A 16,921-nucleotide genomic window follows, 5' to 3' on the forward strand; every position below is an offset into this window, starting at 1 on the left:
AACAAACAGTAGCCAGGGTTCTAAAAGTAGCTTTCTGAGCTCAAATTTCTTTCGTTATATTATTTTTCTTTTATGTCATCAAGTTCCTAATATCTATGACCATGTCATCTATTTTTAAAATTTTCTTTTCTATGGTATGTTGGAGAGCCAGATTTTCTAAATGAAAGTAAGAAAACATTGCAACTATAATTTAGGGTATGATATATAGGGTAATGCATAACTTTATAAAATTAGAGAAAATGCAAGAACATTTGTATACTAATGTGTGTATATAGCAAGAATGACTTGAATTGTGAATTTTACTTATTTTTAATCTCCCTATTAGGTGTTTCTTGTTAGAAAGAAGACTGGTCCTGATGCTGGGCAGCTCTATGCAATGAAGGTGTTAAAGAAAGCATCTTTAAAAGGTAGAAAATTGGAAAATTTATTAAAATGGAATTTGGTAAAGCTCATTTTATTTTTTTTAAGATTTATTTATTTATGCATACAAGAACTGGGGTGTAAGCCAGAGGTGCAAGGGGGTAAGAGGATTCACCAGAGAGAGTGGGGAAAAGAACAGAACAGGCAGACTCCCTGACATACACTGCTGAGGGGAGCAGGTGCCGAGACGGGAGAAATCTGCTGTGCCATGTGGGTTGTTCCTGGCCAGGCAGGGATTAAATGTGTGCTGCAGTGGCTGGTGATAACTTGATAGCGCTGTCTTTAACCCCTGTGCCACCGAGGAGGCCCTCATTTTAACAAATATACTATGTATTGTTTGTAAGGTAAGTAGAGTTGGTTTCCTTTTAAGATTAATAACACAGTTTTCTAGACTGTGATGTTAATATGTTTGATATTGATTTAATATCCAGTTTCTTAAAGGATAGTATTTATTATGCTGAACAGAAAAATAAATTCATTGGGACATAATATCAAATGCAAATTATATTTCTCAACAGTTTACATTACCAATAACTATTATGAGTGTTTTGTATTTAATATTGTACACATAGTCAAACCATTACCATATAACACATGTATTTGGACATAATCTGAGTAAGGTAAGACCTTTGATAACAAAATTTTTCAACAGAACAGAAAAATACTGCTTTAGTGAGAATGTACTCTTATAAAAATGTAATTGTATGAAAAGTGACACATTAAATTTAAAGTGAACATATTTTATTAAGCTATATTCTTTCATTTCAAGATTCTTACTTTTTTTTTCTTCCATGTTGATATTACTTGTTGAGAAAGCACAAGTGCCTGCATATTCTTGTATACCCAGTCTTCTGGACTTTGATAACAATAATACTGTGCTCAGTTTTAATTAGTGAACTCATTTGGACAAATAGCGACTCATTGATAATAAATTTGTGTTAGCCACATACCTATCACTTTAACTCATCTATACATCTAAACAGAATTTGTTGGAGTTTTGCAAATATAGTTATTATTACATAGGAATATATAGACTGTCAGTTTAGGCAACTTTATTTTTATTTATTTTCATTTTAAAACATTTATTCATTTACACAAGAACCGGGGTACAGGCCAGATGCATGGGAGGGTGAGAGGATTCAGCAGAGACAGAGTGGGGAACAGACTAGGCAGACTGACTGAAATACACTGCTGAAGGGAGCAGCAGGCACGACAGGAGAGGTCTGCCGCGCCATTTGGGACCCTTGCTGGCTGGCCGGGATTGAACCGGCGCTGCAGAGGCTGTGGACAGCTTTGCAGTGCCGCGCCCTGCGTCACCAGGGGAGGTCCAGTTTCGGCTACTTTAAATACAGTTACATTTTATATTTTCAATTTTTGGTTGATAAATTACTTGTGGAATCCTCACTGAAATTACATTCAAGAGTTATATTCTACACTTCTCTAATTTTCAGTTCGAGACAGAGTTCGGACAAAGATGGAGAGGGATATACTGGTGGAAGTAAATCATCCATTTATTGTCAAATTGCACTATGGTATGTAATCTTTTTTGATTTATAAAATTAGGGAATTAAGATTTTGTAGCAGGAAAGAAACACTTCAGACTACATTCTATTATGTCAAATTGATTTATCTGAAATAAGGATCACTAAACAGTTTTTAGTTGTATTTTCTGTATTTATCGTTAACTTATGTAAGGCAACAAGACAATGTCTTCTGATTACTTGTCTGGTAGTATTTATGTACTTGACTGCAACTCAGTGGTCTTAGACTATAAATTACTGTGATAATTTATGTAAAACATTCTGATGCTTGGTTGCACTCCTCTTAATCTTCTTTTCTGGTTCTGTTGAAGGGGACCATTTTATTTTCTTTCTTATAATTGAGGGGAGAGTATGTACTAAGAAAGCAGTAGGTATAATGGAAGGAACATGGATTTGCAGTCAGATAGTTCTGAATTCGAAATATTGTTCCATTGCTAATTTAATAAATGCATGAATTTGTAGACTTTGGCTTCCCTGGGAATTTCAAAAGTCTGTACATTGCTAAATCATTGAAAATCTATGTCGGTTTGAATTTTAACAATTTAAAGTAGTAGCAGCTATTGATTTTATTTTTTGTTATTTTGACAAAACATTAAAATATGTACCAAATTATTGTTATAAAAATACAAAGAAAGTCGTACTCATTTTTTCACTCCCTGATGTCCTAATGGAATAAAAGTACTAGTCTCTGAAGACCTCTATGCTTGAATCTCCATGATGTCATTAATTAGTAAATACCAGTTGTGTATAAAACACTGTATTTAGTGATGTATGGGCTACAGTGTAAAATTGGCTCAGATCTCAAGAAGTTTATAATCAATAGGGAAGTACAGATATGTAAATAAATTAATTGTACAAGTAAAAATAAAGTATCTAAGGTGCTTAAATAAAGTACAATGAGATCTCAAAATTAGTAGCAAGTAATTTGATGGAGAAGAGGGTAAGGATGCTGTATGGAAATTGGAAAAGAGGGCTGTGGGAAAGCTTAATAGAGGATACTTATTGAGGCATAGTTGACATTTAACATTATTTTCATTCAGGTGCATAATATAATAATTCAATATTTGCATACATTTTGAAATTATCATCATATTAAGTCTAGTTAACATCTGTGATCATACATAGGTACAATATTTTTCTTTTGGTGAGAGCTTTTATTTCTTTATTAACTTTTATTGAGGTAACATTGGTTTACAACAATGTATATGATTTAGAGGTATAGAATCACATTCTTCAGATGTATGTTACCACACAACATCTATGACCATGACGTTGAAAGTCCTTCACCATGGTCTGTTGAGACCCCTCTACACTTTGCTATCTCCATTCTCCCTCATGATAAGAACTTTTAAGATCATTTAACAATTTTCAAATATACAATACAGTATTAACTACAGTAACCACCATGTATCCCCATCATTTATTTATTTTATAACTAAAATTTTGTACCTTTTGATCCCCTTCACCATTTTGCTCAACTCACAATTCCACCATTGGCGATCACCAATCTGTTCTCTGTATTATAATTTTTTTTGAAGTCTGCAAATAAATGAGATCATATATTATTTGTTTTTCACTGTCTGACTTATTTCACTTAACATAATGCTTTCAAGGTCCAGCCATGTTGTTGTAAATGACAGGACTTCCTCATTTTTAATGACTGAATAATATTCTCCCCCCTCTGTGTGTGTGTGTGTGTGTGTGCAACAATTCCTTTATCTGTTCATCTCCAGATGGACAATGGGGTTACTGTGTGCTGACTATTGTAAATAATGCTACTATGAATACAGGGGTGTACGTATGTTTTTGAGTTGGTGTTTTCATTTTCTTCAGATAAATACCTAGAAGTGAAACTTCTGGATCATATGGTAGGTCTATTTTTAATTTAAGAAACACAAATTACTGTTTTTCACAATGACTGCACCCATTTACATTCCTATCAACAGTACACAAGGGTTCCCTTTCTCCTCATCATTGCTAATATTTCTAGTTTATTATCTTTTTTGATAGTAGCCATTCTAACAGGTGTGAGGCAATACCCTATTGTTCTTGTGATTTGCATTTCCCTGGCAATTAGTAGTATTTAGCATCTTTTCAGAATCATGGCCATCTGTATGTTTTCTTTGGAAAAAGATGTCTATTCAGATCTTCTTCCCATTTTTTTAAATTGGATTGTTTGATTTTTTTTTTTTTGCTTTTGAATTATATGAGTTATTTGTGTATTTCAGGTATCAATTGCATAATTGGCAAATGTTTTCTCACATTCAGTATGATACCTTTTCATTTTGTTGATAATGTCCTTTGTTGTGCAGAAGTGTTTGAGTTTGATATTGTCCCACTTGTTTATTTTTGTTTTATTGTCACTGCTTTTGCTGTCAGTTCCAAAAAATCATTGCCAATGCTGACATCAAGGAGCCCACTGCTTATATTTCCTTTTATGAGTTTTATTGTTTCAGGTCACACATTTTGGTCTTTAATCCATTTTGAGTTAATTTTTGTGTATGGCATGAGATCACAGTCCAGTTTTCATTCTTTTACATGTGATTCTCCAGTTTTTCCAACACTGTTTATTGAAGAGACTCTTCTTTACCATCTATGTATATTCTTGGTCCTTTCTTATAAATTAATTAACCATATATGCATTTTTTTCCTTGAATCTCTTTCTCATTCCACTGATCTTATTTGTCTTTAAAAAAATTGTTAACAGACATACAGTCCATCTTTCCAGATACTGTGTGTCCTTACTACCTCATTTATAGTTGAGGGAACTGAAATGATGTGAGGCACATGATTTTCTAAACAGTCAATGAAACAAAAATTAAAACACAGTGCTTTCGTTTTATGCTTAGTCAAGAACTCCAGAGATAGACTGTAGGAACAATTTAAATGAAATGCAAGTGTTAATAGATGTCAAGAAAAAGATGTCAAGAAACAATTTTACTTGTGTGTGTGTGTGTGTGTGTGTGTGTGTGTGTAGTGTTTGTTAGATCGGTATAGTTTGCGTCAAATGAACGTTGAAATATAGAACTCCTATCCCTCAGTGGATATATATTTTCTGACGTTTCTTATGAAGAAAAGGTGCAGATGACACCCTCTAGAAGAGACTGGCATGAGCCAGTATCTCCTCTCTGAAGATGACTAATATGTCTATTTTACTGTGTGTTAGTTTTTATGTCAATCCTATGCTCTTCATTATTGTAGCTCCATAATATAGTTTGGAATCAGAGCTAATAATACCTCCCAGTTTGTTCCTCTTTCTCAGGATTGCTTTGACTATCAAGGAGGTATTTAGTTTGAAAGAATCATTCAATTTTCAATAGTTGGTGAGAATGCAGAGTTCAGGCAGTTGCAGTAGAATATGGTGCTCTTTATAAATCAGGAAAGTGATGGTGGTAGAAATTTCTGTGTAAAGCCACTTGCAAAGTTGATTATGTTATGGGAAGGATTTACAGCAATTTTCAACACTATTTAATTTTGTGATAATTTAGCCTATAATGGTTAATTGTTAATGTTTAGTGGTAAGATTTTAAGCATATATATATAAATTTAAAAGCAAACTAAGCTTTTTAAGCCTTTAATGTTGTTCTTTTACTAAATTCTAATTTCTAATTAGCTTTTCAGACTGAAGGGAAACTGTATTTAATATTGGATTTTCTCAGGGGAGGAGATGTCTTCACAAGATTGTCCAAAGAGGTAAGTGCTGTTTGTGCTTTTTTTTATATATATTTAAAGTGTAGGTTTTTTAGGAAAAGGAAAAGGTACAGATTTTCCTAAGAGAGACCTGCATGGTTGTAGGCGGACTTGACAGGTCACAGGCAGGCAGGAAGCTGCTGCCCTGCAGTGGGAGAAAGTTGGTGAAAAGAAGCAACTTCATAGTCACAGGTGGGCAGTGGAAGTACTGCCTGTTTGTGCATTTTTAATGTATTTTATTGAAAAAATATAATTCATTTCTTTTGATAATTACTTTTTTTCTTACAAAATTTTAAATATTCTGTTTATTATGTTGCATAATATTTAGTAGATGTGCAAGTAATGGTATTTTTTTTTTCTGCCTGTCATTTCGATCAACTGAATGTGCTACTTATTAATCTTTTAGGCACAAGATCAATATAAATAACTGGATAAATTAGATAGGGGCAAGCCTAGGACATAGGCTTCTCAAATTACCAAAATGCTTCTGGGAATAGTGTTTAAATTATTCATGTTTAAAATTGCTTTATTGAAATACAATTGGGATACCATATACTGAGCATATTAAAGTAACATTTTTATAACTTTTATTTTTGTGTATACCTGGAAAAATTCATAATAATAAAAATAATTAATTTACGAATCAGCCTCAAAAATTTTCTTGTTCCTTTATAATACTGCCCTCCTGCCCTTCACATTTTAACTGCGCTTTTTGTTAATTTTTGGTTTGCATGTTCTAGGACTTTTATAAAAGAAATAAGTTAGTATGCCTTCTTTACTAGGTCTGGTTTATTTACTTCAGCATAATTATTTTGAGATTCATCCATGTTGCATATATCGATTAATCATTTTCATTCATTTGTATTCTGAGTAGAATACCACTATATGGATAGCCACTGTTTTTTATTCATTTACTAGTTGATGGCTGTTTGGTTTGAAGGTTTTGGATATTACTTACAGAACTGCTACAGATATTCAGGTAAAAGTGATTGTATGGAGATTTGTTTTCATTATTCATGGTTTAAATATGTAGGCGTATATAGGATGGGTTATAATAGTTGTTATATAATTTAACTTTTAATGACAGTGTCATACTGTTTCCCAAAGTGGTTACATAGTTTAAATTCCACCAGAAACATTTGAGACTTTTGGTTGTTCCCTATTCTTTTCAGTAGTTAGTGTGATCTTGTTTTAATTTTGTTTTTTTTTATATATAATTTTTTTTATATTTTTATATTCCCCATACAATTGCGACCCTCTTATTTTGACCCCAATCCCTCCCATCCCCCCAACCCCCATAGAGTGTCTCTGGCTCATAGTTGTTTGTCTAATTTATTTACTTTCTCGAAGAACCAGCTCTTGGTTTCATTGATCTTTTGGATTGTTTTTTTAGTTTCGATTTCATTTATTTCTGCTTTGGTTTTTATTATTTCTTTTCTTCTACTGGTTTTGGGTTTTTTTTTTGTTTTGTTGTTCTTTTTCTAGTTCGTTGAGCTTTGAGATTAGGTTGTTTCTTTGAGTTCTTTCTTGTTTGTTGATGTGAGCCTCTATTGCTATATATTTTCCTCTTATTACTGCTTTTGCTGCATCCCATACATTTAGGAAATTAGTGTCCTCCTTGTCATTCAATTCAAAGAATTTTTCTTAATTTCTTCTTTGATCTCTTCATTATTCCAGTGGCCTTTCAGAAGTATGGGTTTCAATCTCCATGAGGTAGGAGAGTTCCTTGCCTTCTTTTTATGGTTTATTTCTAGTTTGATGTCTTCATGGTCAGAGAAGATGGTTGGTATGATTTCGGTCTTGGTGTATCTGTTGATATTTGACTTGTGTCCCAGTATGTGATCGATCTTGGAGAATGATCCTTGTGCGCTTGAGAAAAATGTATACTCAGATTTTTTTGGGTTTAGTGTTCTATAGATGTCTGTTAAGCCCAAGCGCTCTACATCCTTATTTAGAGCTTTAGTGTCTTTACTTATTTTTTGTCTCGTTGATCTATCCATATCCACTGTTGATAGTGGTGTGTTGAAGTCTCCCACTACGTATGTGTTTTCTCTAATATCTCTTTTCAGAGATGACAATAGTTGTCTAACATATTTTGGTGCTCCTTCGTATGGTGAATATATGTTAATGAGTGTTATTTCTTCTTGAAGTATTGTCCCCTTGATCATAATGTAGTGACCCTTGGGGTCTCTTCTTTTTATCTTTTTGAGTTTGAAATCTGTTTTATATGATATAAGTATAGCTGTTCCTGCTTTCTTTTTTGGTCCATTTGCTTGTAGGATTGTTTTCAATCCTTTAACTTTGAGTCTATTTTTATCTTTTGTAGCTAAATGTGTTTCCTGGAGACAGCAAAAGGTTGGATTTTGTTTCTTAATCCAGCCTGCGACTCTGTGTCTTTTTATTGAAGAGTTTAGTCCATTTACATTTATAGTTAATATTGATATGTTACCATCTGTATTTGCCATTGTGTTTGTCTTTCCTTTGATTTTATTTATTCTTTTAATAACTTTTTTTTTTTTTTGGCCTTCTTTCGTTTTTATCGGTCCCTCTGAGGTTCTGGCTTTAGAACTCCTTGTAGTATTTTTGGAATGGGGGTTTAGTTGTAATGAAATTCCAGAGTGTTTGCTTGTCTGGGATGGTCCTTATTCTTTCTTCATAGAGGAAGGAGAGCTTTGCGGGATAGAGTATTCTTGGTTGGCATCTGTTTTCTTGGAGTCTGTTGACTATGTCCCTCCACTCTCTCCTTGTCTGTATTGTTTCTTTGGAGAAGTCTGATGTCAGTCTGATTGGTTTTCCTTTGAATGTTATCTGTCTCTACCCTTTTGTCAGGTTCATTATTTTTTCCTTGTCCTGGATTCTTGGGAGCTTTACTATTATGTGTCTTGTTTTATTTTTCCTTTCTTCGTGGAAGTTTGGTGTTGTACTTCCTTCTTGTATATCAATTTTCAGCTCCTTCATCACAATTGGGAAGTTCTCTTCAATTATCTCCTTGAATATTTTCTCTGTTCCGACATCTCTCTCCTCTCCTTCTGGGATTCCTATAACTCTTATATTTCCTTTCCTCATGGAGTCAGATAGTTCCCGATGTCTTTCTTCGGTCTTTTTCCTTCGTACTTCTCTTTCCTTTTCTGTTTTGGTTCTTTTTATTTCTGTGTCTTCAAGAGTACTTATTCGTTCTTCCATTTCATCTATTCTGCTCTCATTGTTTCTCCCAGAGTTCTTTAGTGCCTCCATTAATTCTTTGATCTCCTGCATTTCTTTTACTTCCCTCTTTAGGGACTCAATTTCATTCTTCTGATCGTTGATTATTTTTCCCTTATTATTGTTTTCCTTTATGACTTCTGTCAGTTTTTTAATCATGGTAATTTTAAATTCTCTTTATGGAAGACTCAGAAGTTCTTCCAAGTTACTGTCGTTGCAATCTGGGGGGTGGTTTTCTTTTTGTGGTGTGCTTTTTTCCTGAGGAGTTGCTGGGTTGCATGTGGCTTTTCTACTCCCTACTGTCTGTTTTCTAATTTGCCATGTGCATTGGGACACTGTGTTGCTGGTACTGGCTGGCATCTTGGGCGAACTTCCCAGCTCACCTCTGGCTCTTTCAGGAGCCATCTCCCGGTTTCAAGCAGGCTTTTCTGAAGAAAGGTCCCTGTTCTAAAAAGGTGATTCGGGTTCTCACTCCTCTGATTGCCCAGTTTACCCCAGCGGTGGGTTCCTGCTCCTCCTCTGGGCTGGGACTGCAGGTCACAAGGTGCCTGGCATGGACGAACTTCCCAGCTCACTTGTGGCTCCTCCGGGAACCTTCTGCTGGTTTTAAGCAGCATTTGCTGAAGAAATGTCCCTCTTCTAAAGTGGGGATATGGGGACGCACTCCCTGTGTGCCCGGTCTGCCCCGGTGGAGGGTTCCTGCTCCCCCTCTGGGCTTGGACTGTAGGCCAGAAGGGGCCTGGTGTGGGTGAACTTCCCAGCTCACCTCTGGCTCCTCCAGGAACATTCTGCAGGTTTCACACAGTCTTTACTGAAGAAATGTCCCTGTTCTAAAATGACGATGCAGGACCCACTCATTGCGCGCCCAGTCTCTTGTTTTAATTTTGGACATCTGATAAGTGTGTAGTGTTACCTGTAGTGGTATTTTGGAAAGATTTATTTATTTATGAATCAGGAACTGGGGTGGAAACCAGAGGTGCAGGAGGTAAGAGGATTCACCAGAGAGAATGGGGAGAAGAACAGGCAGATCTACTGAAATACACTGTTGAGGGGAGAATTGAGAGAGGCAGGAGAGGTTTTTGCACCATGTGGGTAGCTCCCTGGCCACCTGGGATTGAACTTGTTTGCAGTGGTTGTGGATAGCTTCACAGTGCCATGCTTAATTACTGGCTCCACCAGGGCGGCCCCAAGTCTTCATATATTTTGGATGGTAGTCTTTTATCATAGTACTTTTAAATAGTTGTTCACAACTGTTTCTTCTAGTTTATGGTTTATATTCTCTTTAATATCGTCTTTCAAAAAATTTCTTATTTGATGAAATCTTTTTATAATTTATTTTCTTTTATCTCTTATGTTTTAGTGTCCTATCTAATGAATATTTACTAAATGCCAGGTCACAAAGGTTTTCTCATATGTTTTCTACCAATTTTGTAGTTTGAGGTTTTACATTTAAGTTTAATCTATTTTGAGTTCATTTTATTTATTTATTTTTTTAAATTTTATTGATTTATGCAAGCACTGGGTACAGTCAGAAGCACTGGCTGGTGAGAGAATTCACCAGAGCCAGAGCAGGGAACGGAACATGCATAGTGACGGAGTACACTGCTGAGGGGAGCAGTGGGCGCGGCAGGAGAGATCTGCGCACCATGTTGGACCCTTGCTGGCATCCAGGTATAGAGCCAGATCTGCAGAGGCTGTGGGCAGCTTTGCAGCCTAGCAGTCAACTGCTGTGCCACCAGCGGAGGCCTTTGAGTTCATTTTAGATGAAGGCAATAGGTATATGTTAAAGTCAAAGTCTCTTATTTTTTTTTAAATATATATAGATACCCCATTGTTCTAACATCAGCATTAGAAAAGACTGCTTTCTCCAATGAAATGCCTTCTATTATTGTTGAAAATCAATTTAGAATACATGGAAGGTCTATTTCTGGACACTTTATTATGTTCCATTGATCAGGTATTATTTTGATGCCACTACAATTCTTTCTCAATAATATATCTTGGAGTATCTTGGAGTCAGGTAGTGGCAAACACTTAATCTCTGCTCATTTTTTTTTCAATCCTATTCTGATTCTTCTAGGTCCTTTGTGTTTCAATATGAATTTTAAGGCCAGCTTTTAATTTCTACAGAAAAAAAAACCTGCTAGGATTTTGTAGGGATTGCATTGAATCTGTAGCTCGTTTGTAAATAATTGACATTTTCACCATATTGATTCTTCTAATTTATGAACATGGTGTATCTCACTATTTGAGTTTTTTTTTTTTTTTTTTTTTTAATGAACGGCTGCATTGTGACTTTTATTTTTAAAATATTTTATTTTATATAATTCTTACATCATTTTTCATTTTTGCACAATGTATGCATCTTCATGATGTTATATTCCCCATACAATTGCACCCCCCCTTATTTTGACCCTAATCCTTCCTCTCCCTGCCGCTCCCCACACCCCCCCTTAGTGTGTCTCTGCTTTATAGTTATTTATTGATATTGATTTTTTCTTTCTTATAGTTATTCTTTTTCCTGGTCCCTTATTTAGATTTTCTAAATTCCTGCTATGAGTGAAACCATCAGATATTTTTCTTTTTCTTTTCAACATACTTCGCTGAGCATGGTCCCTTCTAGCTCCATCCATGTTGCTGCAAACTGCATGTGTTTATCTTTTTTTGATTGCTGAGTAATATTCCATTGTGTATATGTAACACATCTTCTTGATCCAGTCATCTGTTTTTTGGGCATTTGGGTTGTTTCCATAGCTTAGCTATTGTAAACAGTGCTGCTATAAACATAGGAATGCAGGTGCCTTTTGGAATTAATTTCAGTGTCTTTTCATTTTCAGTGCACATATTTTTGTCAGGTTTACCTCTAGATATTTCCTTTTTTAATGCTTTTGTAAGTTAATTATTTATTTGTATCTAATACTCTAATTAACCTTACTGATTATAATTAGCAACTTTTGGGGGATTCCATAGGATTATCTATTTGTATTTGTAAATAAGGGGTTTTAATCCTTGTTTTCCACCATGGGCAGTAAATAAGGGGTTTTAATCCTTGTTTTCCACTATGGGCATCATTTATATATTTCATTTATTTTTTGCTGACTGATTGATCCTCCAGTTCATTATTGTATAGAATTGATGAGAGCAGCCATTTGGCGAGAGCAGCCAGAATAATTTTGCCATAAATTTCCAAGTGAAATATAGATCTTTTTCATGGTCTTTATCAGGTTGTTAAAGTTCTCTTCTATTAGTACTTTGTTGAAATTTTTTATCAAAAATACATGCTAAGATTTTTTTTTCAGATACTCTTTCTGCAGGTAGTAAGATAACCTATGTCTCTTTAGTCAGAGAATTATAAATATTGATTGTCAAAAGTTAAAAAAATCTTGCATCTGTGAGTGAACACCATGTAGTCATGGTGTTTTATCCTATTGCGTATTGTTCAATGATAATTGCTAAAATTTGTTAGGGATTTTTACATTTAAAGATTGTGTAGAGAGGCACGCACCATTTATTGAGGGAGGGGAATGCCTTGTGCAGGGGTTGGGGTACACCACACATGCTGTGTCTGTGTTAGAGATAATAGTAGGGTAAGCATTATGACCTGCCCTCCATTTTCCCAACTCCTATGAGGAGATTTTCCGTACCAGGCATACTAAGGGCACAAAGACTACTGAGTCTCTTATTTCAAACCTGAGAGAGTAAGGATATAATATACATTTAATGCCTGAACCCTTACAAGACCCTGTCCCACCCTGTTCACTTAACTCAGTAACTACAAAGCGGGTCCCAGCACATATATGCCAGCAAAGGCCAAAATGGAATCAAACAAATATGCATCAAAACCTCTGAGAAAGTTAAAAATAAAATAAGCCCTTAAGCTACTAGTGAAAATATTAAAAATAGTAATAAAATAAACATCAAATAACAACAAAAACGATATAGAAAATGAAAATATAAGACCTCAAGAGAACATAGCATTATGAGGTGAAAACAACTCTCCAGAATCCAAATGTAAAAATATGGAAGACTGTATCTCCATAGCAAATAGAGAATTCTGAACTGCTATAATAAAGACACTAAAGGAGATAGAAGAAAACTGAAAAGCAAGTCAAAGAAGTACAAGCATATTCAGATAAGCTAATCAATGAAGTGCAACAAAATTCAGGAAAGCAAATTAATGAGCTCAGAAATAAAATCAATGTACAGAAGATTGAAATTGGAACATTAAATATGAAAATAACAGAAATTCAGCAGGTAGAGAACACAATAAAGAATATCAAGAATTCTAGAGAAAGCAATGGGAAGAACATAGATCAAATGGAGGCTGGAATTAGCGATCTTGAAGATAGTAATGCATTAAGGACCCAAGTGAAAGAAGAGAGAGAAAACAAAATGAAGAGGCAATTTGAGAACATCTGACACCATTAAGAAAGCCATTAATTCCAAAGGGCACCTGCACCCCTGTGTTCATAGCAGCACTATTTACAATAGCTAAGATATGGAAACAACCCAAATGCCCAAAAATAGATGACTGGATCAAGAAGATGTACATATACACAATGGGATATTACTCAGCAATGAATAAAGATAAACACATGCAGTTTGCAGAAACATGGATGAGGCTAGAAGGAATCATGCTCAGTGAAATGTCAGAAAAAAAAAAAATACCGCATGGTCTCACTCATAGCAGGAATTTAGAAAATCTAAATAAGGGACCAGGAAAAAGACTAATTAATACTAAGTGAAAATCAAAATCAACAAGCAACTATAAAACAGAGACACACTATGGGTGGGGGGTTGGGGTGAGGAAGGGTTAGGGTCAAAATAAGGGGGTGCATAAAAACCAACTCAAAATGGATTAAAGAACTAGACATAAGACCTGAAACCATAAAATATATAGAAGGAATTATAGGTGAAACACTACATGATATGCACATCAAAGACATCTTTACAGACGCATCACCCAAAGCAGTGACAGTGAAGGCAAAGATCAACAGCTGGGACGACATCAAATTAAAGAGCTTCTGCACAGCAAAAGAGACAATAACCAAAACAAAGAGAAACCCTACTGACTGGGAGAACATTTTTGCATACAACACTAATGATAAAGGACTGATCACAAAATCTACAAAGAGCTGATGAGACTCAATAAAAACAAAGAAAATCATCCAGTCAAAAATGGGCAGAAGAGCTAAAAAGAAACTTCTCTGAAGAAGAAATGCAAATGGGCAACAGGCATATGAAAAAATGTTTAACATCAATTGTAATCAGGGAAATGCAAATCAAAACTACAATGAGACACCATCTTACACCAGTGAGAATGGCACATATTAAAAAACCTAGCAACAACAAATGTTGGCAAGGTTGTGGAGAAAAAGGAACTCTTCTGCACTGTTGGTGGGAGTGCAAACTGGTCCAACCACTATGGTGAGCTGTGTGGAGATTTCTTGACCTACTAAACTTAGAGCTTCCATATGATCCAGCAATTCCACTCCTAGGTATTTACCCAAATGACACAAACAGTAATTCCAAGGGCACCTGCACACCTATGTTTATAGCAGCACTATTTGCAATAGCTAAGCTATGGAAACAACCCAAATGCCCAAAAATAGATGACTGGTTCAAGAAGATGTGTATATATATACAATGGAATTACTCAGCAACAAAAAAGATAAACACATGCAGTTTGCAGCAGCATGGATGGAGCTAGAAGGGAATGCTCAGCGAAATAAGTCAGAAAGAAAAAGAAAAAGAAAAATCGGATGTCTCATTCATAGCAGGGATTTAGAAAACCTAAATAAGAGACCAGGAAAAGACTAATCAATACAAAGCAAAAATCAAAATTAACAAGCAACTATAAACCAGAGACACTCTATGGGGTGGAGGGGAGGGGCGAGGAAAGGAAGAACTAGAGTCAAAATAAGTGGGGGGGGGTGCAATTGTATGGGGAATATAACCAAAATGAAAATGCATACATTGTGAAAGATGAAAAAAGATGTAAGAATTATATAAAATAAAATATTAAAAAAAAGAAAAAATAGAAAGCCAATGTAAGAATAATGGGTACTCTGGAAGAGGAAAAGGGAGAAAGTGACAAAGAGAGCCTATTCAAGGACATAATAGTGGTAAATTTCCCTTACTTAGGAGAGGAATTAAATGTTCAAATCCATGAAGCCAAAAGAGCACCTTCTTCCCTAAATACATTAAACCTACACCAAGACATGCAGTATTAAAACTACAAGTGTTCAAGTCAAAAAAAAATACAGAAGGCAACAAAAGAGGAAAAGTAGATAACTTATAAAGGTACCCCCATCTGGCTTAAATCTGATGTCTTAGAGGAAACCCTATGGGCAAGGAGAGCATTCAGTGATGTATTCAACATGTTTAAAGATAATATTTTAGCCAAAAATATTATATCCTGTAAGACTCACCTTCAGATGTGAAGCCTTCCTGGATAAACAGAATTTGAAGGAGTTTGCAAATACCAGACCTCCCTTCCAAGAAATGTTGAAAGGAGAGCTCCTACCTAAATCAAATTGAAGAAAAACACAAGAAATTAAATAAGAAAAGAGACAACAGACTCTAAAGACAAAACCCATCTTTCTGTTGCCTCCAGTAGATCCATCTGAGCTTTAAAGGTAAACACAGGCTCAAACTGAATGGTTGGGAAACAGTCCTACAAACAAATGGGACCCATAGAAAGACAGGGACACACATGCTTGTTTCAGATAAAATAAACTTCAGGCTAAAAAAGATAAGGAGACAAGGAGGGACACTATATAAGTATTACAGGATGATTATATTAGAAAGACATAACACTCATCAATATATGTACCAAATGAAGGAGAGTCAAAATTTATAATACACCAATAAAAAAAAAAGAAAAAGTGCAAAGCTGCACATAGTAATAGTAGGGGACTTCAACACCCCACTTACATTAATAGACAGATTCACCAGACTTAAAACCAACAAGGAAACAATAACCTTAAATGGACAATTAAACCAGGTAGGCCTACTAGACATTTATGGGGCATTGCACCCCAACAAAGCTGAGTACATCTTCTTCTCAAGTGCACATGGTATAACCTCCAGGATAGACCACACTCTGTTTCACAAAGCAAGTACCAATACATTGAAGAAGATTGAAATGATTAAGCTTTTCCCCTGATCACAATTGTGTCAAAGTAGAAATCAACCACAAAAACAAAGCCTTTAATATGTGGAAACTGAACAACACACTAATGAATGACTACTGGGTTAGTGAAGAAATCAAAGAATCATTTGAAAAATACCTAGACACAAATGAAAATGAAGGCACAACCTCTTAAAATTTATGGGATAAAACAAAAGCAGTTCTGATAGGGAAGCATATACAGTATAAGCCTAAGTCAAGACTCAAGAAAGAGCTCAAAAAAATAATTATATCTTTCACCTTAAGGAACTAGAAAAAGAAGAACAGCAACAGCAACAACAAACAAAAACACTTGTAGAAGGAATGAAATAATGAAAATTAGAACTGATACACAACTCAGGAAGAAAATTCAAAATATAATTGAAACTAAAAGTTGGTTCTTCTATAAACAAAATAAACAAAACTAACTAGGCTTACAAAAAAAGGGAAATTCAAATAGAATTAAGAAAGAAAAGTTAAAACAGACACCTCAGAAATACAGAGGATTGTAAGACTACTTTGAACATCTTTATCCCAAGATTGGAAAAGCTGGAAGAAATGTCAAATTCTTAGAAGCATATAACCTTCCAGACTGAATCAGGAAGAAATAGAAAACCCGAATAGTCCAATTACAAGCAAATAAATCAAAACAGTAATCAAATATTTCCCCAAAAACTAAAGCTCAGGACCACATGGTTTCACTGGTGAGTTCTACCAAACCTTCAAAAATGAACTGATAACCTCTTCTTAAACTGTTCCCCCAAATTGAGGAAGATTGAATGTTCCAGAACACATTCATTAAGCACAGCATTACTCTGAAACAAAAAGAATACAAGGGCATTGCAAAGAAATAAAACTAGACTAGTATTCCTAATGAACACATAGCAAAAATCCTCAA

General features: G+C 35.0%; 1 protein-coding gene across 3 annotated transcripts in view; it reads left to right on the forward strand.

The window, feature by feature from the left end:
• RPS6KA6 (ribosomal protein S6 kinase A6) overlaps positions 1–16,921 on the forward strand; it is a 189,932-nt gene that overhangs the window by 26,371 nt on the left and 146,640 nt on the right. For all 3 annotated transcript variants that reach the window (XM_037512225.2, XM_054695658.1, XM_037512226.2), the window contains exons 3-5: positions 326–407; positions 1,872–1,952; positions 5,575–5,654. In XM_037512225.2, the coding sequence (XP_037368122.1) occupies positions 326–407; positions 1,872–1,952; positions 5,575–5,654 (243 nt within the window). The remainder of the gene's footprint in view (positions 1–325; positions 408–1,871; positions 1,953–5,574; positions 5,655–16,921) is intronic.

The sequence above is a fragment of the Talpa occidentalis genome, unplaced genomic scaffold (assembly GCF_014898055.3).
Source record: "Talpa occidentalis isolate TD23 unplaced genomic scaffold, MPIMG_talOcc4v2.1 talOcc4.15, whole genome shotgun sequence".
Classification (NCBI taxonomy): Eukaryota; Metazoa; Chordata; class Mammalia; order Eulipotyphla; family Talpidae; genus Talpa; species Talpa occidentalis.